The following is a 24,543-nucleotide window of genomic DNA, read 5'->3' as shown; positions in this document are numbered from 1 at the left end:
CACTGCACTGCAGCCTGGGTGACAAAGTGAGACTCTATCTCAAAAAAAAAAAAAAATTGGAAAATGGCAGGCTACAGTACAGTTAGATCAGTTAAGAGGGTAGCCTTCTGGGGGAAATACAGCATGAAAAAAAAGCTAATTACATTTTCATCTATCAAATTGAGTAAGATCCAAAAATTGATTACTCACTCTGTTAACAAAGTTGTGGGCAAGTAGATATTCTCCTACATTGCTGGTGAGAACACAAATCGTCCCATGGAGAGCATTTGGCAATTGATATCATCAGCAGTACAAATGCATATGTTTCTTTGACCCAGTAATTTCCAGTTTGGGGAATTTATCCTACAAATAAATACCTGCACACATGCAGCGTAATAGATGGACAGTGTTGTTCATTCCAGTGTTGTTTGTTATGGCAAAAGTTTGATAGTAATCTAAACGTTCACCAGTGAGGGAACTGGTTTAATTATGGTACAGTGGATGTTTTTTTTTTTTTTTTTTTTTTTTTGAGACGGAGTCTCGCTGTGTCGCCCAGGCTGGAGTGCAGTGGCCGGATCTCAGCTCACTGCAAGCTCTGCCTCCCGGGTTTTTACGCCATTCTCCGGCCTCAGCCTCCCGAGTAGCCGGGACTACAGGCGCCCGCCACCTCACCCGGCTAGGTTTTTTTTGTATTTTTTAGTAGAGACGGGGTTTCACCGTGTTAGCCAGGATGGTCTCGAACTTCTGACCTCGTGATCCGCCCGTCTCGGCCTCCCAAAGTGCTGGGATTACAGGCTTGAGCCACCGCGCCCGGCCGACAGTGGATGTGTTTACTTGGTTAATGCTAATTGCTAGAGTGTGTAAACCCCACATTTCAGTGGCTTAACACAGTAGAAATGTATTTCTCTCCTACATAAAGTTCAATATGGGTGCTCCTGTATAAGAGGCAACTCAGGGATCCCTGCTCCTTTTATAATTTCTTATGGCTCTACCCTCTCACAAAATTTGTGAATCCCAAATTTGTTGTTTGCATTAAGCCAACAGAATGGGAAAGGGCATAGAGGTTTGTATGAGACAATTTATGGACCAGGTCTGGAAGTAGAGATAGCACTTTTGCTCACATTCTGTTGGCTAGAACAATCACAAGTCCTTGCCTAACTGCTGGGAAATAGTTTAGCTGTGAGACCAGGAACAAGAGGAAAAGATTTGGTGATCAGCTAGCTGTCTGTCCCATGGCCAAGTCGCTGTGAAAAAGGATGTGGAAACTCTTTATGTACTAATGTTTTTATGTACAAAAAGATACACCGCCGCGTGTATGAAAAGAGGGAAAGTGTATATTCAAGTTGACCTATGAATATAAGCAATCTCCTCAGGGACACATAAGAAACTGTTACCTGTTTGGAGGTAGGTGGCAGGCAACCATGTAGAAAAAAACAGGGTAAGTGGGAGACTTCTTTGTATACCTCTGATTTTAGAGGTTTTTTTAAATGCTGAAGAGGCCATCCAACCAAGATGCTGATCTGAGGGTACTGAGTGAAGGGGGAAGATTTAGGTACAAAGCCTTGGAATAGACACTGGGGAGAGCAGAGCAAAAGTTCAGAGCAGAGCCTGGGCCGTAGAGCCTGGAGAGGTCTCCTGAGCCCCTTAGCGAGCAGCTGCAGTGGCTTTTTATATAACCATACCCTGAAGGCTTCTGGGGATGACCAGAAATAGATATGTGCGGAGCATGTTAGCGTGCACAGACTCACTCTTCCCTTGACTTTGGATAAAAATCACGACAGATATCCAGAGAGGAAGGAGAACCTGCCCTGGCTTCTGCACAAGCAGTCTTTGCTCCAGAGCACAATGGACGGGCAGCAGGAGCATCCCTGTTTCACCCTCAGTTCAGTCCATGTGTCATGGACCCTTGGACCAGTTTATAAGGTGGAGATTCTGGAGGATGGAGGAGGCTCTTATTCTGAACGTGCTCATAAACCAATGGGTCAATGTGGAATCTGACCATTTCGAGCCATTCATGTCTTCATAGATGGTTGTTTTTTTGTTTTTTTGTTTTTTTGTTTTTTGAGACAGTCTCACTCTGTAACCCAGGCTGGAATGCAGTGGTGCAATCATGGCTCACTGCAGCCTCAACCTCCTGAGCTCAAGCAGTCCTCTCACCTCAGCCTCCTGAGTAGCTGGGACCATACGTGTACACCACCATGCCCAGATAATTTTTGTACTTTTTTGTAGAGACAAGGTTTTGCCATGTTTGAGCCCTGGCTGGTCTCAAACTCCTAAGCTCAAGCAATCCGCCCGCCTTGGCCTCCCAGAGTGTTGGGATTATAGGCATGAGCCACTGCACCTGGCCTATTCATAGATATTTGAATGTCTACCCTGGTCCACTATTGTTAGGTGGTGAGATTACAAAAGTAAACATGAAAAGTATGGTTTTCACAATTCCTGCCTACACAAGGCTGTTCAGTCTAAGGATTGCTTGACTGTTGCCCCTTCCATAGGCAAGAGATTCTTGATAGTGTGGTGTTGGTGGACTCGCTTGCTGTATTGTGCCTTTGGCCTCATTGCATCACATTTCTTCCTCTTGTTCCTGATGAATTCCTAAAGAAGCAGTCCTGAGTTTCTGACTTGGCTAAGTTCTCCGCTTTCCTCAGGGCAACATTGACATGAGCCGTGTGGCTGTGATGGGACATTCATTTGGAGGGGCCACTGCTATTCTGGCTTTGGCTAAGGAGATCCAATTTCGGTGAGTTTCCTAGTAGTGTTGCTGTGCTTAGCTCCATACACCATTTATTCATTTAGCAAGTATTTGTTACACAAGTACTATATTCTTGGCACTGTTTAGGGACTGAGGATTCAGTGGTTAAACAAGAAAACAAGATCTCTGATTTCATGGGATTATATTATTGTGGGAGGAGACAGAGTAGTGAAAAAGCCAATAGATAATAAAATCCCCGTGACCAAAGTGCAATGAAGAAAAATAAGGCTGAGCATGATGGCTCACTCCTGTAACCCCAGATCTTTGGGAGGCTGAGGCAGGAGGATTGCTTGAAGCCAAGAGTTTGTGATCAGCCTAGGAAACATCACAAGACTCCGTCTCTACAAAAAAATTTAAAAAAGGAAAAAACAAAACTTAGCCAAGTGTTATAGTGCATGCCTGTAGTTCCAGCTACTTTGAAGGCTGAGGCAGGGGGATCACTTGAGCCCGGGAGTTCGAGGTTACAGTGAGCTCTGACCGCACCACTTTCAGCCTGGGCAGTAGAGCAAGACCCTGTCTCAAAAAAAACAGAGAAAAGAAAAGAGGCTGATATGTCTCTGAGAAAGTGAAACCAAGACTGGAAAGGCAAAGAAGCCAGCTGTGTGAAGATCTAGAGGAAGATATTTCCAGCCAGCAGGAATAGCTAATGCAAAGGCCCTGCGGTGGAAAGAAGCTTTTTGTGTTAGGGTGGGAGGAGCATAGTGAGTGAGGGGGAGGCAATTTAGGCTGTGATCAGAAAGAGAAGCAGGGGCCAGATCACGGGGTCGTTTGGCCAGGGTAAGGAGGTGTAGATTTTATTCTAAGTATGATGGGAAACTGTTGAAGATTTTCAACAGAGAAATATCAGTCTTACATTTTAAAAGATCCTTCTGGCTACTGTGTGAAGAATGGATTGTTGCAGGACAAGACTGAAAGCCTAGAGGCTCGTTAGAGAGATGCTGTTTCAGAGTCAACGTGAGAGATGATAAATTTACATCAGGATTGAGATAGTGGGATGGAGAGAAGTGACTGGAGTCAGGATATGTTTTAGAGTTGTCAGGACTTGGTCATGTGGGAGGTGAAGGAAAGAGAGGAAATCCAGGTTTTTAGTTTTATTTTTTTCCCTTTGAGACAGGGTCTTGCTCTGTTGCCCTATGCTGGAGTGCAGTGGTACAGTCAGCTCCCTGCAGCCTCAACCTCCTAGGCTCAAGTGATTCTCCTGCCTCAGCCTCTCAAATAGCTGGGACTACAGGTACATGCTACCATGCCCTGCTAATTTTTAAATTTTTCTTTTAAGAGATGGTGTCTTGCTCTATTGCCCAGGCTAGTCTTAAACTCCTGGGCTCAAGTGATCCTCCTGCCTCAGCCTCCCAAAGTGCTGGGATTATTGGGATGAGCCATCATGCCCAGCCCAAGGTTTTTCATTTGTGTATCTATTATTTGAGTAGAAGATGATTGTCCTTTATTGAGATGGAGAAGAACAGAGGAGCATTTCAGGGGTCTGAGGAGGGAAATGGCTAAATCTTAAGGCCATAATATTGCCCTTGGTGACATGGTTTTGCTGTTGGCACCAAGGAGGCTTTTCTTGACCTCACATAGAACCTTGTGCAATTGGGGCACTAAGCTATATTGTTTTGCCACCTTGTCTGTTCTATCTTCCCTGCTGGACTGGGAGCTCCATGAGAACAAGAACACTCATTTATGTCTATATCCAAAGCACATAGTAGACACTCAATGAATATTGAATGAATGAGTAATTAAATGAATGAAGTGCCATTCTATGGATCTCAGGTCAGTCACCTGAGAGTAGATCTTGGAGAAGAGGGAGATCTGATCCTTGTTCTCAGGGAGTTTGAAATCTAGAAGGGCTGGGTGCGGTGGTTCACGCCTGTAATCCCAGCATTTTGGGAGGCCGAGGCGGGCGGATCACAAGGCCAGGAGATCGAGACCATCGTGGCTAACACGGTGAAACCCCGTCTCTATAAAAATACAAAAAATTAGCCTGGCGTGGTGGCGGGCGCCTGTAGTCCCAGCTACTTGGGAGGCTGAGGCAGGATAATGGCGTGAATCCCGGGAGGCAGAGCTTGCAGTGAGCCAAGATCTCGCCACTGCACTCCAGCCTGGGCGACGAGCAAGACTCCGTCTCAAAAAAACAGAAATCTAGAAGGATCTTTGGTGAAAAGTAAAAGTGATCCCTATCTAACATCCTAACTGAAGGCCATGGGCCCTGGTACCCCCTTCCTGGCTTTCTGAGCCTTTACCCCACCAGAGGGAGGAATTCCGCCCTTCCCTCCACCACCCTAACTATTCTTGCCTGGGATTCCGCATGGCAACTCCAAATGTCTGGTCCTGTTCCAGGTGTGCAGTGGCTCTGGATGCTTGGATGTTTCCTTTGGAACGTGACTTTTACCCCAAAGCCCGAGGCCCTGTGTTCTTTATCAATACTGAGAAATTCCAGACAATGGAGAGTGTCAATTTGATGAAGAAGATATGTGCCCAGCATGAACAGTCTAGGATCATAACTGTTCTGTGAGTAAACCACAAGGTCGTGATCCCAGTGCCCTCTCCATTTGCCATTTGCTGTGGTGCCCTTAACTTCTGGATTATCCAGAACTTTCTACCCATTAGTATAGGATACCTGAATACTTCCTGAATTGCAAAGAATTTAGAATTTTCTGTCTGTCCTTCTTCTCCACTAAGCTCCATCTACAGTGACTTATTCCATAGTTTTTCTGACTTTATGACAGGATTTACCTAGTGCTTTCTGAAAAAGGGCATTATGGGATTGCGTGTTGGAAAGGAAGTGGTGTGGGTTTGGGTAAGTTCCAGAGATTGCTAGCCTCATTTGGGAATTTTATTGGATCATTGGAAGAGTGTGAATATATAGACCTTTGATATTCACCAGACACATTTCTAGAGACCTTCATGAATACCAGAATCACAGATCACTGTTAACATATGTTGTCTTCCATAAACCATCTATATTCTGGTCAAGAGAAGCCACATTTTCTTCACTTCCATCATCAGCACTATCAGTTGGTTTCCTTTTGGGAGCCATTTTTCACAGGGAAAAAAACATTTTTAGTGACTTTAAGAAATGTTCCACATGTGGGAGGTGATATTGAGCCACAGATGTCGGGCTGAGATCTCACGGACTGCTCCTGCCCTGCAGTCGAGCCCAGCAGCACACAGGATTCAGGGATCCATCTGGTTCCTATTTCAGCAGAATGACAAGTGACTGCATGCCGTGGACCTTTGGAGTCACTGGGTAGTTGAAATGCCAAATCTAGAGCCCTTGAGCACTGGGGCCGCATGGCTGGTGACTTCTTCCCTTGCTCATCTTGGTCCCGGCCCTCTTTCCTAGGGCCACCCCTTCTCCTTCTGTTAGGTTTCATGGCAGTGGACACTGCCTGAATGCTTCCCCAGGTCACATTCAGGATAATTGTGACCAGGAGGGAAGGGAGGTGAGGCCAGTTGGGAAGGGGTCACTCAGGAGACTTAATGCCTGGCAAGGTATCATTTATTCAACCAAGTGCTGGATACTCAAGTATCCCATATATTATTCTATATACCTTTTTGTGTGCCTTAACTAATGCATTTTTTAAAGTCAGTTTTTCTGTGATATCAGACAAATACTTTAGCATTTAAATTCTCTTTCTCTCACTGAATTTACTAGTGAATTCAGTTATGAATAATTTAGCCCAAAATTAACCTAGTGAGGATTTTACCTGCAAATTAAATGTATCTAGCACCAAAGGACTTAAGTTCTAACCCAGGAACCCCCTTTTACAAAGCACTTACTCTTACTTTTCTGATTGTTTAAATAAAGGCAAGTAATTCCTTTTCCCTCTTCACTCTGTGGGACAGTTCTGAAGAATAACTTAATTTGTTTTGTGAATGGTTTGAAATTCACCGGGCAAAAGCCACAGCTAATAGATTATAGTAACATAGAGACGACACGTGCCACAGACCCCACCTCCTTGCTTCTGTCTCCGCTCCCGCTAGCTCAGCCTTTTCCCTGCACTGCCAGGCATTGTAGTCTAGGGGTCAAGCTACCTTTGAAGCCAGGCATCCCCAACTACTTGTATGACCTGACCCTAAGCAGATTATTTCTTTCCTTGGATTCTGTCAAGGGGGAAAATACTTCCCTTACAAGGTTGCTGTGAAAATAAAGTGTGATAATGCATGAAAAGCACCTTGCACATAGTAGGTGCCTAACACACATCTGTATGCCCTCGCCGCCAGACCCCTGCCAGTTGTTTTTCTTTTCCCCTAGTGGTTCTGTTCATCGGAGTCAAACTGACTTTGCTTTTGTGACTGGCAACTTGATTGGTAAATTCTTCTCCACTCAAACCCGTGGGAGCCTGGACCCCTATGAAGGGCAGGAGGTTATGGTGCGGGCCATGTTGGCCTTCCTGCAGAAGCACCTCGGTAAGGAGAAAACTGGGGCTTTTGGGGCAACCGTGGGGTCCCTTAGATTTCCTTGCAGCAGAGTGAAATCTCTGACATGTCTGGGATCTGGGAAGGAGATTTATGGCAAGTGGAAAACCTGAGTGAAGGAGAGAGTTACATAGAATTACAGAAAAAACAAGGCCAGTTGCAGTGGCTCATGCCTAGCACTTTTGGGGGTTGAGGTGGGAGGATGGCTTGGGGCCAGGAGTTCGAGATCAGTCTGAGCAACATAGTGAGACTCTATCTTTACCAAACAAACAAACAAACAAACAAATTAGCTGGGTGTGGTGGCACACACCTGTAGTCCCAGCTACTCGAGAGGCTATGGTGGGAGGATCGGTTAAGCCCAGGAGGTCTAGGCTGCAGTGAGCCATGATCGCACCACTGAACTCCAGCCTGAGCAACAGAGCAAGACCCTGTCTCTAAATAAATAAATAAATAAACAAATAAATAAGAAAAAACACTTAACTGAAAGTTTGGAGATTCTGACTATCTTGCTTGCAGAATGACTTTGGCCTAGTCATTTAACCTCTCTGAACCTTGGTTTCCTCCCTGTAAATGGAGTATTCACCTCTCTCTACTCCACCACCTCTCTCCTTACCCGGACTCATTATTACCCACCTTATCTGCATTGTAGGGGAGCTTATGAGGATGACGGGCTAAATTTATGCAAGTGTTTTAAAGAAACAAAGCATGGAAGGACTATGAATAATGTCATCAGTCACAGAGCAGCTAAAGGTCCAGACCTGCAGAGGTCCGTGGTCCAGCTTCCACCCAGAGGAGGCATCCTCTTACTAAGCTTTATTGGTTACAAAGGCTAGAGGCTCACAAACTCAGCTTGAGAAAAAAAGGGGAGTTTGTTTATGAGACTGCACCTGGACTGGGTGGGAGTGCAGTTATAGAAATCAGGGTGGCTAGCAGGACTGACTTTTCTTTCCGTCTGTCTCATGGGGTCAGTCTCTCTGTGTTTTCCTCTCATGACATCTCTTTTTCTTTGTTCCATTATGCATTTTTTTTTCTGCTCTGTGGTTTTTCTCACTGATAGCAGCTGTTTATTCCGTTTCTACTTCCTCATAGCTTGAACCACTTAGAGCGTGTTCCCTCTAGCTTGTGGCATCTTTTCATCTTCAGCTCCCACTGCTCACTGCCGTATTTTTTTTTTTTTTTTTTCTTTGAATAGATTCTCAAGAGAGGCAATTTGATTGTATCAGCTCCTCTTTGCCTGCCGGAACACACTGTAGCCCTGTCCCAGCGAGGCTCCAACGCTCTTTGCATCAGAGGTCCCTTTCTGATCCCTTAGCAGGTGCTGTGTGCAGGGCAGTTTCCACGAGAAAGGAACCAGGCTTGCCTGAATTTCGAAGGTTTGCCTTTAACATAAGAGCAAGATCTCCCACTTTGTAACCCCCTTCTACTTGCCCAGATTAACCCCTCAAGAGCTACCCAGAGAAGCCTAAGATGGCACCTGGCAGTTCCCTAGATATTTGAAGTCACCTATGCTGGTCCTCTCTGAGTGTTCTGTTTATTAAGCTAAATGTTCGTGGTACCTCCACCTTTCCCTGCTCAGTTCCCCGTGTTGCTATTTGTTATCCCCTTCCTTTGGAGTCACTGTTTTTTGGTGCTCCTTCTGAAGTGTGGTGCCCTGGCTGGGCGTGTTAGCTCACATCTGTAATCCCAGCTACTTTGGGAGGCTGAGATGGGAGGATCGCTTAAGGCCACGGGTTTGAGACCAGCCTGGGCAACATAGTGAGACCCCGTCTCAACAAAAAAATAAATAAAATTAGCCAGGTGTGGTGGCATGTGCCTATAGTCCCAGCTACTCGGGAGGCTGGGGTGGAAGGATCACTTGAGCCTGGGAGGTCAAGACTGCAGTGAGCCAAGATTGTGCCATTGCACTCCAGCCTGGGCAATAGAGTGATACCATCTCCAAAAAATAAATAGATAAACTGTGGTGCCCTGACTTGACTATAATGTGTTAGATGTGGTCTGACCGGTGCTGTCCTGGACAGTCACTTCTGTGCTCTGTTTTGTTTTGTTTGAGATGGAGTCTCACTCTGTTGCTCAGGCTGGAGTGCAGTGGTGCAATCTCAGCTCACTGCAATCTCAACCTCCTGGCTTCAAGTGCTTCTCCAGCAATTTTCCTGCCTCAGCCTCCCAAGTAGCTGGGACTACAGGCATGCACCACCACACCCAGCTACTTTCTGTATTTGTAGTAGAGGCAGAGTTTTGCCATGTTGGCCAGACTGGTTTTGAACTCCTGACCTCCAGTGATCCACCTGCCTTGGCCTCCCAAAGTGCTGAGATTACAGGTATGAGCCATCGCGCCTGGCCGCCTCTGTGCTCTGGACACTAGGCTTTTAGTTGGATGACCTGAGTGCATTCACATTCCTCACAAGTGCACAACAAACTTAGCCTGGATTGAGTTTGCATTGAAAACACATCTGTCTTACGCATTTATTGACTTTCTGGAAGTAAATTTTCATTTTTCTATTTCTGCCTGTTCGTTTCATCTTGCACATCATGAGCCTTGATTCCATTCTGTGTTTGGAGACCTTAGGGTCAATAAGAGATTTAGGGCATCATTCTTATCACCTGGCAAGTAGGGAATGGACCCATGTCTCAAGACTTTGATGGTGCCTGACTGCCTGGTCCTCAGCCCTCTTTCCCTGTCTCTTCATAGGCACCATGTCATTATAAAAGCTTAGGATGAAAGATGATAGGAAGCCCACCATGGCACAATTGTGCTCCCTTTAAAAGCAATACCCGTTGAGCTAAGATACTCACTGTTAGAGACCAGCAGACATGGAAATGGGGTAGGAGGCACTTAGACTGAAGGAAGATTGTTGAGGACTTACTTTATGCCAGGCCTTCTGCTCCTACTTTATCGTGGTAATTCTAGAGATAGCCCTTTCCAGAAGATACCTTTATTTTTGACTCCGTTTTACAGGGGAGGATACCGAAGCATAGGAAATTAAATAATTTCTTCAAGCTTATCTGGTTATCAAGTGGCAAAGCCAATATGTAACCTAAACTGGCCAGTTCCAAGGCCCATGCCCTTAGTCACTTCACCATGCCGGCGGTGACTCTGAGTGATAAGTTCCATGGCCACAGTAGGCACTCAGTCTTTAGACTGTCCACACGGAGGACAGTCGCCTAACTTTGACAGGAGTGGAAGAACAGCTAGGAAAGGAGGCTTCCTTGACAACACAATGCTTGCCTTTAATCTTAGCAGAGGGTTCACAGGCAGGAAAGGGCGAAGGTCTTCTGGACAGAAGGCACAAATGCTTGAGTGGGCCTGGTCAGGATTGGGAAACTGTGCTTAGTGTATCTGGAGCTCAGGAGAGTGAATTGTTGAAAGACAAAGATAAAGAAGTGGGCAGAAGCCAGACGAAGATGCCCACTTCGGATTTGCTGAAGTGAGTTTGAATGTTATTCCACAGGCCGTCAGGAGCCCCTGGTGGGTTTTAAGCAGGTGAATGTCGTGATTAGACTTGTGCTCGCAGTCTGGTGCGTTGTGGAGGATGGGGCAAGGTGAGAGGCAGGGAGCTTTTAGGTAGGAGGTTCTTGCACTAATCTGGGTGATAAGAGATAAGGCAGTCTGAAAAAGTCGGGTGCAGTGGCTCATGTCTATAATCCCAGCATTTTAGGAGGCCGAGGCAGGAGGATTGCTTGAGCCTAGGAGATTGAAGCTGCAGTAAACTGTGATTGTGCCGCTGTACTCCACCCTGGGTAACACAGTGAAACCCTGTCTCAAAAGAAAAGAAGAAGGCCAAGCGTCTGGGCTTGGGCTAATTAGCTTTACAAAGAGAGAAAAGCTTTTAGTAGCCACATAGTACGTTGTCACATGGGAAACTAAAATAGGCTGTAAGTGGCTCAGCTGAACCTCTCACTCTGAAAAAAATCCTTCTGAGAGCACTAGTTTGGCTGCTCTGGGGATATGATCTTCTATGAAGACTGGTGCTTCCTTCGTATTAACTCCATGCAGCTCCTGTCTGCACCTACTTTCCTCTCCCACTCTCATGGAAGACTATTTCACACCTTCTTTCTCCTCAAACCTCTCACACCTCTTCCCTTATCCTGTCTCTCAGTTAACTTTGCCTCCCACTTCACCGAGAAAATGGAAGCACCCAGCACTTCCTCAGACTCCCAACACCACCTCTCCCCTCCTTCCTGTGTATAATCAGCTTTCCCTTCGGTTTCTAGAGTTCCCACCTCAGTTGCCTAATGAAGGCCAACCCCCCAACACGAGATTCCATCCTCTTCTGTCTGCTCAACATGATTGCGCCAGTGATTCTTCCCTCTTTATTTTATTTATTTATTTATTTATCTGGGACAGAGTTTCACTCTGTCGCCCAGGCTGGAAGGCAGTAGCCGCCATCTCAGCACACTGCAACCTCTGCTCCCAGGTTCAAGCGATTCTCCTGCCTCAACCTCCCGGGTAGCTAGGATTATAGTCACCTGCCACCATGCCCAGCTAGTTTTTGCATTTTTAGTAGAGATGGAGTTTTGCCATGTTGGCCAGCCTGGACTCAAACTACTGACCTCAAGTCATCCACCCACCTCGGCCACCCAAAGTGCTGGGATTATAGGCGTGAGCCACCATGCCCAGCCCCTCTTTACTTTAGATCATCAATTTTTCCCTGTCTCGTGGTTCATTTCATGCTGAAGTTTCTCACAGAAAAAAATAATTTTCTCTTGACCTCAATATCCCCTGCACTTGCCACCCATCTCCCTGTTCCCCATCACAGCAAAACTCAAAAGAACGTCTGCCTTTGCTTTTTCTAATTCCACTCTTCCCATTCCCTCTTAACCCACTCCAGGCTTGCATCACAGTGCTCCATCAAAACCGCTATTGTCAGGGTCCCCAGTGACCTTCACAACGCTAGCTCCAATAGTTCTCATTCCCCATCTTCTGGAACTCTCTGCAGCTTCTGATGCAGTTGATGGCCCCCTCCTCTGGGAAAACTCCATCTTCACTTCGGAGATCCACACTGTGGACTTTCTCCTATCTCCATGTTTGGGTATTTTCCATCAGCTGTGCTGCTTGCAGGGCCCAGTGCCTGGACCTCTTCTCATGGCTTTCCATGCCACCTCCATGCTGGGTACTCCCTCTGCCACTGCTCCCCATCTCTACTTAGTCATCTAATAGAAGTAACAAAAAAAAACCAATTTCAACTGCACTCTTTCCCTTCTTCATTAATAGTAGCTCCATCCTTCTACTCAGGTCTAAGTCTTTATCCTTGTCTCTTGTCTTTTCTCTCTTGCCGCCCACCCAGCCCCTCAAGCAATCCTACTGGCTCTACCTTCAAAATACACATGGAATCAAATCACTTGTCACCACCCCACAGCTACCATCCTGTCCAAATCATCTCTCATCCAAATTAGTGCAGTGGTTTCCTAACTGGTCTCCTCACTGCCACCCTTGCCAGTCCCTCCCCCTCACAGTCTTTTTTTTATTTGTATAAATGTAGGGGGTACAAGTACAATTTTCTTACATGGCTATATTGCACGTGGTGAAGTCTGGGCTTTTAGTGTACCCATCACCCGAATAGTGAACATTGTACCCAGTAGGTAATTTTTCGGCCCTTGCCCCCTCCTACCTGCCCACCTTTTGGAGTCTCCAGTGTCTTATTTTTCTGCTCTGTATGTCCGTGTGTACTCATCGTTTAGCTCCCACTTATAAGTGACAACATTCGGTATTTGACTTTCTGTTTCTGAGTTATTTCACCTGGGATAATGGCCTGCGTTTCTGCAAAATGTGATTTCATTCTTTTTTTTATAACTGAGTCGTATCCCATGGTATATCGGTACACCAGATTTTCTTTATCAGATTTTCTGTTGATGGGCACTTAGGGTGATTCCATATCTTTGCTGCTGTGACTAGTGCTGTGATAAACATACACGTGCAGGTATCTTTTTGGTGTAATGATTTCTTTCCCTTTGGGTAGATAGCCAGTAGTGGGACTGCTGGATCAAATGGTAGTTCTATTTTTAGTTCTCTGAGGAATCTCCATACCGTTTTCCATGGACGTTGTACTAATTTACATTCCTACCAACAGTGCATAAGCGTTCCCTTTTCTCCACATCCTCACCAACATTTATTGTTTCTGGACTTTTTAATAATGGCCATTCTGACTGGTGTAGTATCTCATTGTGGTTTTAATTTGCATTTCTCTGATGATTAGTGATGTTGAACTTTTTTTTTATATGTTTGTGGGAAACTTGTGTGTCTTCTTTTGAAAAAAATGTCTATTCATGTCCTTTGTTCACTTTTTTCTTTTTTTGAGTCCAGTTTCTGCAGAACACCTACTTTTTAATGGGATTATGTGTTTTTTTTTTTTTTTTCTTGTTGAGTTATTTGAGTTCCTTGTAGATTTTTTTTTGGGACGAAGTCTTGCTCTGCCACCCAGGCTGGAGTGCAGTGGTGTGATCTCGGCTTACTGTGACCTCTGCTCCCCAGGTTAAAGTGACTCTCCTCCCTCAACCTGCTGAGTAGCTGGGATTACAGGTGCCCACCACCATGCCTGGCTAATTTTTTTGTATTTTTAATAGAGACAGAGTTTCCCCATGTTGGCCAGACTGGTCTTGAACTCCTGACCTCAAGTGATCCACCAGCTTTGGCCTCCCAAAGTGCTAGGGTTACAGGCGTGAGCCACCGTACCCAGCCTTTCCTTATAGATTTTGGATATTAGCCCTTTGTTGGATATATAGTTCAGAAATATTTTCTTCCATTCTGTAGGTTGTCTATTTACTCTGTTGATTGTTTCTTTTGTGGTACAGAAGCTTTTTAGTTTAATTAAGTCTCATTTGTCGGTTTTTGGTTTTGTTGCATTTGCTTTTAAGGACAAATTCTTTACCTGAGCCAATGTCCAGAAGAATTTTTCTTCTAGGATTTTTATAGTTTCAAGTCTTATGTTTAAGTCTTTAATCCATCTTGAGTTAATTTTTATATATGCTGAAAGATATGGGTCCCATTTCATTCTTCTTCGTATGGCTATCCAATTTTTCTAGCACCATTTGTTAAATAGGGTATCTTTTCCCCATGTATATATTTTTGTTGACTTTGACAAAGATCAGTTGGTTGTAGGTATGGGGCGTTTATTTCTGGGTTCTCTATTCTGTTTCATTTATCTATTTTTCTGTGTTTATACAAGTACCATGCTGTTTTGGTTACTATAACCTTGTAGTATAATTTGAAGTTGGGTCATGTGATGCTTCCAGCTTTGTTCTTTTTGCTTAGGATTGCTTTGACAGGCTCTTTTTTGGTTCCATATGAATTTGAGGACTTTTTTTCTAATTCTGTAAAAAATGACAGTTTAATAGGAATTGCGCTGAATCTGTAAATTGCTTTGAGCATTATGGTCATTTTTAACAACATTGATTCTTCCATTCCATGAGTGTAGGATGTTTTTTCCATTTATTTGTGTCATCTACAATTTCTTTAATCAGTATTTTGTAGCTCTCTTTGTAGAGATCTTTCACCTCCTTGGTTAAAGGTATTCCTAGGTTTTTGTGTGTGGTGTGTGTGTGTGTGTGTGTGTGTGTGTGTGTGTGTGTTGTTTGTTTGTTGTGGCCATTACAAATGGGATTGAATTCATGATTGGGTTCTCAGCTTGATTGTTACTGGTGTATAGAAATGCTACTGATATTTTTGTTTGTTTCCTCGTTAGTTTTTTATAGAGACAGTGTCTCACTTTATTGCCTGGGCTGGTCTCAAACTCCTGGGCTCAGGTGATCCTCCTGCTTCAGCCTCCCAAAGTGCTGGTGTTAACAGGCATGAGCCAGTGCACCCAGAAAAATCACCATCACTGATTTTTATACACCAGCTTGGTATCCTGAAACTTTACTGAAGAGTCATTTTATTTATTTATTTATTATTTTGGCTTCCTCAATCATGGTATTATTATTTATTTATTTCTCTTTGAAAAAGACGGAATGCATAACGAATTTGCATGTTATCCTTGTGCAAGGGCCGTGCTCATCTCTGTGTTATTCCAGTTTTAGTATATGTGCTGCTAGAGCGAGCACTAAAGAGTCTTTTCTTCATAGAGCAGCCAGAGTGATCCTTTTAGGAATTTAGTGAGATCTTCTCACTCCTCTGCTTTGAATTCTCCAGTGGCTCCCAGTCTCCTTAAAAGCCAAAGCCAGACTCGATTATCCTGCCAGGTATATGTCACGTGGCCCTCCAGTCCCTCTTGGCCTCCTCGCCTGCTGGTCTTCCCTTGGCTCACTTCACTCTCACCACATGAACCTGGAACGCACTAGGCACGCTGCTGCCTCAGGACCTTTGTACTGCTGCTCCCTTTGTCTAGAACATTCCTCTCAGATAGTCTCATGGCACACTCCCACTTCCTTCAAGCCTTGCCTCAAATCTCACCTTCTCAGTGAGGCCCACCCTGACCACCCTTTTTAAAATATTGGGCCAGCTGGGCACTGTGGCTCAAACCTGTAATCCCGACACTTTGGGAGACCAAGGCAGGAGGATCACAAGGTCAAGAGATCGAGACCATCCTGGCCAACATGGTGAAACCTCGTCTCTTCTAAAAATACAAAAATTAGCGGGGCGTGGTGGCACATGCCTGTAGTCCCAGCTACTTGGGCTGGGGAGGCTGAGGCAGGAGAATCACTTGAACCTGGGAGGCGGAGGTTGCGGTGAACCAAGATTGAGCCACTGCACTCCAGCCTGGTGACAGAGCAAGACTCTGTCTCAAAGAAAAAAAAAAAAACATTGGGCCCTTCCTTCCTCCCTTCACCCCAACCCCCAGCTACCACCAGCGCTTCCCTTAGCGGGCTCTATTTTTTTTCCATGGCACCCCTCCCCTTTTCACATCCTACATAATTTACTATGTTTGTTGTTTGTCTCTGCCTGCTAGATGATGAGCTCTGTGAGGACAGCAGTTTCCATCTGTTTTGTTTGTGGATATATTTTTAGCTCAAAGAACAGAGTGTGGCACATAATGGATGTGCTTATTGTTTTTTGAATTAATGACTATGTAGCGTTTATATGTTAGGACCTATGACATGCCAGGTTCCTGGCAAGGTGCTGGGAATCCAAAAATGCATGAGAGTGATCCCTGCCTTCTGTCCCAGAGTCTGTTTTGAGGAAGGCCACCATTCACCTGCTCAGCTTGCCCTGCTCCCTCAGCCTGAGGGCTTGGACCCTTTGTGCCTGTTCTTGCTGTGTGGTTACCCCTATCGGCTGTGAGCTCGGGGCCCCCTCTTGAGTCATTCCTGGGGTTACGCTGCTCCATGATGTTGCTGTCCTCTTGCTCCTGCCCTTCACTGAAGTGGTCCTGGATTTGCACCCACAGGCTGAGCTGTCAGGCACTGCTTTTTGCGTAGTAACTTCCTTGAGCCTGGAACTAGACTTTTCATTTTCTCTGCCTTTTTTTTTTTTTTTCGAGACGTGGTCTTGCCGTTGCCCAGGTTGGAGTGCAGGGGCATTATCACAGCTCACTGCCGCCTCCAACTCCTTGCCTCAAGCAATCCTCCCATCTTGGCCTCCTGAGTAGGTAGGACTTCAAGCACACACCACCATAGCTAGCTAATTTCTTTATTTTTTTGTAGAGTTGAGGTCTTGTTATGTTGTCCAGGCTGGTCTAGGAGTTCCTAGCCTTAAGTGATCCTCCTGCCTCAGCCTCCCAAAGCACTATGGTTACAGGCATGAGCCACCATGCCCATTCATCTCTGACCTGGATTTGAATTCTGTCTCTACCACTTAACAGCTGTAATGACCTTGGACAACTCAGATAGCTTCCCTGAGCCTCAGTTTCCTGAATTATATGATAAGACTAGTAGTAATCATTAGTTCATAGGGATATGGTGAAAATTAAATGAAACTATGAATGTAAAGCATTTAGTACAATCCCTAGAATGAATTCTCCATCAATAAATGTTACCCTCTGTTATTGTTATTGAATTGTTATGGATTATGTAAGTGATTTATAAAGGCACTGAATAAATCATAGTTATCCTTACCACCACCACCACACAACCCCACCAAAATCAGTCCTTTTGGTATCCCAGGGCTCCTCTCTCTAGGATGACCCCCTCAATGCATGTTAGCTACTCTTTGACCAAACCTCACAATGATTTGCCTAGTGTTCCTGTTTTTTTCCTATTCAGACCTGAAAGAAGACTATGATCAATGGAACAACCTTATTGAAGGCATTGGACCGTCGCTCACCCCAGGGGCCCCCCACCATCTGTCCAGCTTGTAGGCACAACTGGCCGTTTGTAAAGTCACTTCAGCCAAGTTTTCATTTGGGAGCTACCCAAGGGCACCCATGAGCGCCTATCAGAAAGTGATCAACGTGACCCCTTTTCACAGATTGAAAGGTGTAATCACACTGCTGCTTGGACAACTGGGTACTTTGATCTTCAAATCACTTTGGGACTGGGATCACTTGCTGATTGACAAACAGACTTTCTGGGGCCTTGATGGAGTGGGGAACAAGCGGTAGAGTGGGACTGGGGGAGACCCAGGCCCCGGGCTGAGCACTGTGAGGCCTGGATGAGAAGACTCAGCCCAGCGAGCTCATTCCCTCACCTCCGGTCAGTGCTGCTGCTTCAGTAGAAGAGATGAAGCCAAAGGATAGAGTGAAAATCCCTACCTTCAGAGACTCTAGCCCAGCCCAACACCATCTCTTCCTACCTCGTAGCCCTCTCCCTCCCCAGGGTCACTTGTTGAAGAAATTTATGTAAATTTCTAGGGTATGAGCCGTGATCACATTTTCTGTTTATTTCCAAGTCTTCTCATTGTATGGAACATAGTGCTACTTATACTTACAGTAGTAAGTTATACTTGTGAGCCCACAGAGAGGCAGACAGCATGGCTCTCACAACACAGGGAGAAAAACTAAGGTACAAAGAGGTACCTCAGAAGCTCTGGATTCTTTGGGGGTTTTGCTAAAAGTGTATCTTGATAGGAAACAACACAAGCATGTTGAGATGGTGAAGATGACTCGACAACAGTGTTAAATGGCCATTTGCACAGGCCTTTGCCACAACAGAGAAGTAGTTTGGTCAGTTAAAACTTAGCTGCAGCCTGGGCAGTACAGCCGGACCCCATCTTAAAAAAAAAGAAGGCTGGGCGCGGTGGCTCATACCTATAATCCCAGCGCTTTGGGAGGCCAAGGTGGGCAGATCACTTAAGGCCAGGAGTTCGAGACCACCTGGCCAGCATGGTGAAACCCCATCTCTATTAAAAATAAGAAAAATTAGCCTGGCGTGGTGGCAGGCACCTGTAATCCCAGCTACTCTGGAGGCTGAGGCAGGAGAATCACTTGAACCCAGGAAGCGGAGGTTGCAGTGAGTCAAGATCGTGCCATTGCACTCCAGCCTGGGCGACAGAGCAAGACTCTGTCTTAAAAAAGAAAGAATGAAAGAAAGAGAGGGGGGGGGGAGGGAGGGAGGGAGGGAAAGAGAGAGAAAGAGAAAAAGAAAGAAAAGAAAAGGAAAGAAAAAAAGAAAGAGAAACATTTTAAATAAATAAAATTTAAAAACCCAGAAGGAAACTCCCAGAGAGGCCTAGGAGTACCTTGGTCATTTTTCTTGCCTCAAATATTATAAACCTCCAACTCGCTCAGAATCAGGGTGCTTTTATTGTCTGTTTTCTGGCTCTGAGGACCTCGCCCCAAATTTAAGTCAGATACAGACTGAATTTCCATTCTGTTCCATTTATAATGTGAATGATATTAATACTCTTGTTTGCTTAATGTTATGTTGGAATTTTCTGTTTAATGTGCAGTAGAGCAAGATGGAGAGCCATCTGGAATTGACTTCCTTCTGTCTTTCTTCTGTGTTCGCTTACTACTTGGACCCATGTGGGAAAAAAACTTTAAAAGGAAGGAAGTCTTCTTAGGGATCCAGTTCAAAGCTATTTGGGGGCATCAGACTGAAACTCCCCTCTACACTACTCAAGACTTCGTGCCTCAGTCCAAGTAGGCAAGAGCAAAAGGGAAATGCATCTCTACACAATGGCCCATGGTCAGAGCCACCAGAGCAAACTGGGCCTAGGTCTCCACCTGTCAATGGCTGGCCATTTTAAGAGGTGAAACAGCAGATCGTTGAGGCTATGGGGGAGGATCTGTGAATTCCCATGAGACATGGCGTAAGCAGGGTGTCATTAAAGCCCTGGGCTCTAGAGTTACAGAGCCTGGTTTTGAGTCCTGGCTCCACCACTGCCAACTGGGTAAATTTGAGCAAATGGTATTCTCTTTCTTATCTCAGCTCCTGTGTTTCTAAAATGAGGATCTGCATTATGAATAGTTAGGGGGATTAAGTGAGAGGATGTATAACCCATGGGTTCCTTGAAAGTATATTTCCTACCTTCCAAACATGAGATTTTTTTCTAGTTATAATTTTTCTTTTCTAGCTTGATTGCTTTGTGGTCAGAGAAAATGACCCATATGGTTTCCATCCTTCAAAATTTATTGAAACTTGGTAGTTGGCCTAGTGTGAGATCAATGTTGTAAATGTGCCATGTATGCTTAAAAAGACCATATATTCTGAAGAATTTGTTGGCTTGCTCTTTTACTCAAGAACACATCATAGATTTCTGTCTTTTTTTTTTTTGAGACGCAGTCTCACTCTGTCACCCAGGCTGGAGTGCAGTGGCATGATCTCAGCTTACTGCAACCTTCGCCTCCCAGGTTCAAGCAATTCTCCTGTCTCAGCCTTCTGAGTAGCTGGGACTACAAGCGCATGCCACCACGCCCAGCTAATTTTTGTATTTTTTTAGTAGAGATGGGGTTTCATCATATTGGTCAGGCTGGTCGCAATCCCCTGACCTCAGATGATCCACCTGCCTCGGCCTCCCAAAGTGCTGGGATTACAGACATGAGTCACCACGCCCAGCCCATAGATTTCCTTCTCTAAGAGCATAGACACATATATAATGGGGTCTTTGAACTACCACATGGGCACCAGAGCCCCTCAGCACTTGCAGAACCAACTGTAGGCCAATCCTGAGCATACGCCACCCTTGTGCTGGTTCCACAAATGCTGAGAGGCCGGTTCTGGCAGTAGCACGTGAGACCCAGCTTCTACCTTAGCTCCATAAATAACACAAGTAACTTTTACAAAACCGTGAACAAGAGACCCGGAGCCTCCCTAGTGAAGGGAGTGTTTCAGAAACTAGATCCCTTTCTTTCATTCAATTCATGTTCTGGTAATCACTCATTTATCCAGCAAACACTGGAGTATGTGAATTTTCCATATAATTGAAAATTATCCTAGAGGCAGCAAAATATAATATTGATTATTTTGAATGGTAGTTCTACCAAAAAGATAACACACACACTTTTTAATCAAAGTGAGCTGACCTCATTCAACCTTTTAGGATGTTCCAATCAGGATAGACTAGGTTGTTTGGTGGTAACAGGCAACTCCAAAAACAACAAAAGTTTATTTCTTGCCCCTGCCACTCGTGCTCTTTGATTGGCTGCAGGCTCCGCTGTGCATCATTTTTATCCTCACTCTAGGATCCAGGCTGGTAGAGCTGCCATTATCAGGAAGTGTTGCTGTTCACCATGGTGGAGCGGGAAGAAAGCCGGATGAATCACCTGCTAGCTTTGAGAGCTTCTGCCCAGGAGTGACTCTCGTTATTTCTGTTCATGTGTCATAAGCCAAAGCACGTCCTGTGGCCATTCCTAACATCCCATGCCATCCCAAGAGAGCCAAAATATTTGTGACCTGGTCTCATGTCAGAGAAGTGGTGCCCTCTGATGTAGGGTGCGGAAAGCTGTTTGACCTGCATGGGGTTGCCCCCTGTGCTGCACTGCTGTTCAGAGTTGGTCTTGTCTCACTTGTGGTCAGGCTGCAACCGTCGCTCTTCAGTGCACCAGCCCCTAGCAGCCCTCCCTGGCCACTTCAAGTTTATGACTCTCGATGTGCAAGGGACTGATAAATCAGCCACATTATTTAAAACTGTGTCTAAGGGGAAACAAGGCAGTCAGTGAGCGAGGGTTTTAGGGACTCTCTTGCAGCTAAGGTATGTCACCTTTAGTGCATGGGCTTCTTAGTCCTCTGACTGCTCCAGAAGGGGTATCACGAGGCCTTTGGTCCCTCCTTCTGGTTTTTGGTTAGCTTCCAGGGGACTGAAGGACACTTGATAACTGGCCTTTAGATAAGCAAGGAAATCCTGGTGGTAACTGACATGTGCTGATAAATTGCATCCTAGTGAATCTTTTCCAGAAAGAGAATGTCTTGGGTTTCTTTGGTATCTTCTCGTTCCCCATCCCACTGCAGGACTCTGTGCCTATGGAGGCCTCCTAGTGATATAATGTGAAGTTTCTGTGCATGGGATAGTAAGCCAGTTAGGAAGGAAGGTAAGGAGTAGCCCTTGCACTTCTGGACTTCTCAGACTAAGGCTGGTTGGATTCTTGCTGTGTCCCTAACACAATCCCCGAGCCCCTTTCCACTATGCATGCTGACACAGCTCATCCTCTTGTCCTTCCTCAAAAATTCTGTTAGGCTCTTGAAATGTGAAATGATGGATTCCAACTCCCTGTCTTGACCTTGTGGGGACCTTCATCTACCCCCCTTTTTCCCGGAGCACCACTTATCCCTAGGCCCACAAAGTGACAGGGACAGGAGAGGCCATACTGTATGTTTGGGACTCATCCTCATTAGGAAGCTCACTTTCTATCCCATCATAGCCAGGTGCAGAGGGCAGCTGTCCTTGGCCATAGCTGCAGGGCACAGTGACAATGAGGGTGCTAAAGACGATGATTGTAGCTGTGTGTCAGGACCGTGCTCTGGGCTGACATGCATCATTTCACTTCTCACTGTAACCCCACCAGCTCAGGTGGCATTGGCCTCATTTTATGTAGGAGGAAACAGAGGCTTCAAGAAGTGATTTCATCAGGCTCTCAGCAAGAATTTGGCAAAGCTGGGACGTAGGCATCAAAGTTTGAGGTTTTTTTTTTGAGACGGAGTTTTGCTCTTGTTGCCCAGGCTGAAGTACAATAGCATGATCTCGGCTCACTGCAATCTCCATCTTCCAGGTTCAAGCGATTCTCCTGCCTCACCCTCCAGAGTTGCTGGGATTATAGGCATGCACCACCACGCCCAGCTAATTTTTGTATTTTTAGTAGAGATGGGGTTTCACCATGTTGGTCAGGCTGGTCTGGAACTCCTGACCTCAGGGGATCCACCCACCTCGGCCTCCCAAAGTGCTGGGATTACAGGCACGAGCCACTGCGCCCAGCCAAGGGTTTTTGTTTTCTTTTCTTTTCTTGAGATGGTCTCCTGTCACCCAGGCTGGAGTGCAGTGGCGTGATCACAGCTCACTGCAGCCTCGACCTCCCAACCTCGATCCATCTGCATTCCTCAGCCTCCTGAGTAGCTGGGACCACAGTCGCACACCACCATGCCCGACTAATAAAATCTGAGCTCTTAATTACTGTACTATCAACCCTAATATATATACTTGGCTTTGCAGTTTCTCCCATTTCTTCAAAGTCTCAGGTATAGGGAATGTATTAATCTCATGACAATTAACTAAAAAATATCAAGATCTTCAGCAACTTCTACATGACCTGTGTTGAGTTTCAGTGATATCCTCAGCGATATTGAGAAATGGGTTGGGGGAGAAAAACGGCTCCACCAGAAACTCTGGGTCAGGTACTTGGTGGATGGCGTGGAGGAGGTTGTTTGTTCTTTGTTTTTGAAACAGTCTCACTCTGTTGCCCAGGCTGGAGTGCAGTGGCATGATCACTGTTCACTGTACCCTCAACCTCCCAGCCTTAAGCAATCCTCCCACCTCGGCCTTCCAAGTAGCTGGGACTACAGGTGCATACCACCACACTCGGCTAATTTTTTGTTTATTTTTTGTAAAGACAGTGGTCTGTCTGTGTTGCCAGGGCTGGTCTCAAACTCCCGGGCTCCAATGATCCTCCTGCCTCGGCCTCCCAAAAGACTGGGGTTACAGGTATGAGCAGTTCAGGGACTAAGAACACAGTCTTTGAAATCAGACAGCTCCAACACTATTAGCCCTGTGGCTTTATGCTAACCCATTCGCTTCTATGGCCTTTAATGTTCTTATTTGTAAAATGGGGATTCTAATAGTATTTAACTCATAAGGTGGTTGTGATAATTAAATGAAATAATGCAGGTAAAGCACTTAGCATGGTGGCTAGATTAAGGACTTAATAAACATTAGCTATTACCAGTCTTGTTTCATTTGGGCCTCCTTACATAGCTGTAAGGTTAGGTTCAGTGGGCCCTTGCACTCAATGGCCCCAGTGGTCTTGGTCTAAGTTCTTTTTTTTTCTCTTTTTCTTCCTTCCTTCCTTTATTTCTCTCTCTCTCTTTCTTTCTTTCCTTCCTTCCTTCCTTCCTTCCTTCCTTCCTTCCTTCCTTCCTTCCTTCCTTTCCTTCCTTCCTCCTTCCTTCCCTCCTTCCTTCCTTTCTCTCTCTTTCTCTTTCTCTCCTTTCTTTCTCTTTCTCCCTCTCCTCCCCTCCCCTCCCCTTCTTGTCTGAGTCTTGCTCTGTTACCCAGGCAGGAGTTCAGTAGTGGGTTCATAGCTCACTGAAGCCTTGAATTCTCAGTCTCAAGCTATCCTCCTTCCCAGTCTCAAGCTATCCTCCTGCCTCGGTCTCCCAAGTAACTGGGATTACAGGAATGCGCCACCACGCTTGGCTAATTTCAAAAAAATTTTTTTGTAAAAATAGGGTCTCCCTATGTTGCCCAAGATGGTCTCGAGCCCTTGGGATAAGTGATCCTCCCACCGCAGCCTCCCAAAGTGCTCGGATTATAGGCGTGAGTCACCATGCCTGACCATTGGTCTAAATTTTTATTCCAGCTTCTACAGTCTCACAGTTACCTTCCTCGAGTGGACCCTCCTAACTGCCAGCCACCTATTACCATTGTGTCCTCATGTCAGGGTGGAGCTAGGTGGAGAGATAGTTCCCCATTCTCTTTGCTCTGCTATCCCTGCTCCTCACATGAAAAATCAAAATCCCCACCTTAGTTCTAGCCTTGCTTGCTTTTCCACCTGGAAGAGTCCACACTCTTAGGTTCTGGTTTGGGTTTTAATTTCACACCAGATCATCCAAACACATACATCTATGCATCAGCTGCAAACTGAAGATCCTAAAATGTCAAAAGAAAGAAACAGATCTGTGGAGAGGTTGGCCAAAGGGAGGAGCTGGGGACAGGGGCTTTGTAGCAGAGGCTAGTTGTGTTAATTTTTGTCTGCTGCCTTTGACACCAGGTGAGGGTCAGACTGCCTGGTGACCTCCTCAGGGGAAACCCCCAGGCCTGCAGATGGCCGGTGAATTGGCTCTGCACAACTCCCTTCCTCATGGTTTCCTGGCAAGTCCTCCTGTTTCTTCACTCTTGGTGGTTCTCCCACTCAGCCCATCCTTTCCATCTTGCT

At 45.6% G+C, this 24,543-nt stretch overlaps 3 protein-coding genes and 1 non-coding gene across 38 annotated transcripts in view; 2 read left to right on the top strand and 2 right to left on the bottom strand.

The window, feature by feature from the left end:
- PAFAH2 (platelet activating factor acetylhydrolase 2) overlaps window positions 1-17,885 on the top strand; it is a 31,162-nt gene extending 13,277 nt beyond the window's left edge. The window contains exons 7-10 of the mRNA XM_050791946.1: window positions 2,628-2,719; window positions 5,069-5,239; window positions 6,987-7,141; window positions 17,285-17,885. Coding sequence (XP_050647903.1) covers window positions 2,628-2,719; window positions 5,069-5,239; window positions 6,987-7,141; window positions 17,285-17,379 — 513 coding nt within the window. The 3' untranslated portion in view covers window positions 17,380-17,885. The remainder of the gene's footprint in view (window positions 1-2,627; window positions 2,720-5,068; window positions 5,240-6,986; window positions 7,142-17,284) is intronic.
- The window catches only part of ZNF593 (zinc finger protein 593), a 391,757-nt gene that overhangs the window by 201,160 nt on the left and 166,054 nt on the right, over window positions 1-24,543 (bottom strand). Inside the window, exon 1 of one of the 5 annotated variants that reach the window (XM_050793487.1) lies at window positions 20,926-20,929. The exons of 3 other annotated variants lie outside the window; for them this stretch is intronic. The gene's annotated coding sequence lies outside the window, so the exon portion shown is untranslated. Of the gene's footprint in view, window positions 1-15,917; window positions 15,922-20,925; window positions 20,930-24,543 lie in introns of those variants that run through there. One more of the 5 variants, XM_050793541.1, reaches the window with a different exon arrangement.
- Window positions 1-24,543, top strand: part of STMN1 (stathmin 1) — a 168,416-nt gene that overhangs the window by 88,009 nt on the left and 55,864 nt on the right. Inside the window, exon 1 of one of the 31 annotated variants that reach the window (XM_050792910.1) lies at window positions 1,518-1,521. The exons of 26 other annotated variants lie outside the window; for them this stretch is intronic. The gene's annotated coding sequence lies outside the window, so the exon portion shown is untranslated. Of the gene's footprint in view, window positions 1-1,517; window positions 1,522-14,250; window positions 14,256-18,555; window positions 18,563-21,202; window positions 21,207-24,543 lie in introns of those variants that run through there. 4 more of the 31 variants (XM_050792995.1, XM_050792821.1, XM_050792993.1 and 1 more) reach the window with 4 other exon arrangements.
- On the bottom strand, window positions 15,084-15,187 carry LOC126944757 (U6 spliceosomal RNA). The gene has a single exon (XR_007722167.1). It is a non-coding gene; the product is annotated as a U6 spliceosomal RNA (small nuclear RNA).

Source organism: Macaca thibetana, chromosome 1 (assembly GCF_024542745.1).
Source record: "Macaca thibetana thibetana isolate TM-01 chromosome 1, ASM2454274v1, whole genome shotgun sequence".
Taxonomy (NCBI): domain Eukaryota; kingdom Metazoa; phylum Chordata; class Mammalia; order Primates; family Cercopithecidae; genus Macaca; species Macaca thibetana.
The sequence above is the reverse complement of the archived record's forward strand: the minus strand, read 5'-3'. Positions and strand labels throughout refer to the sequence as shown.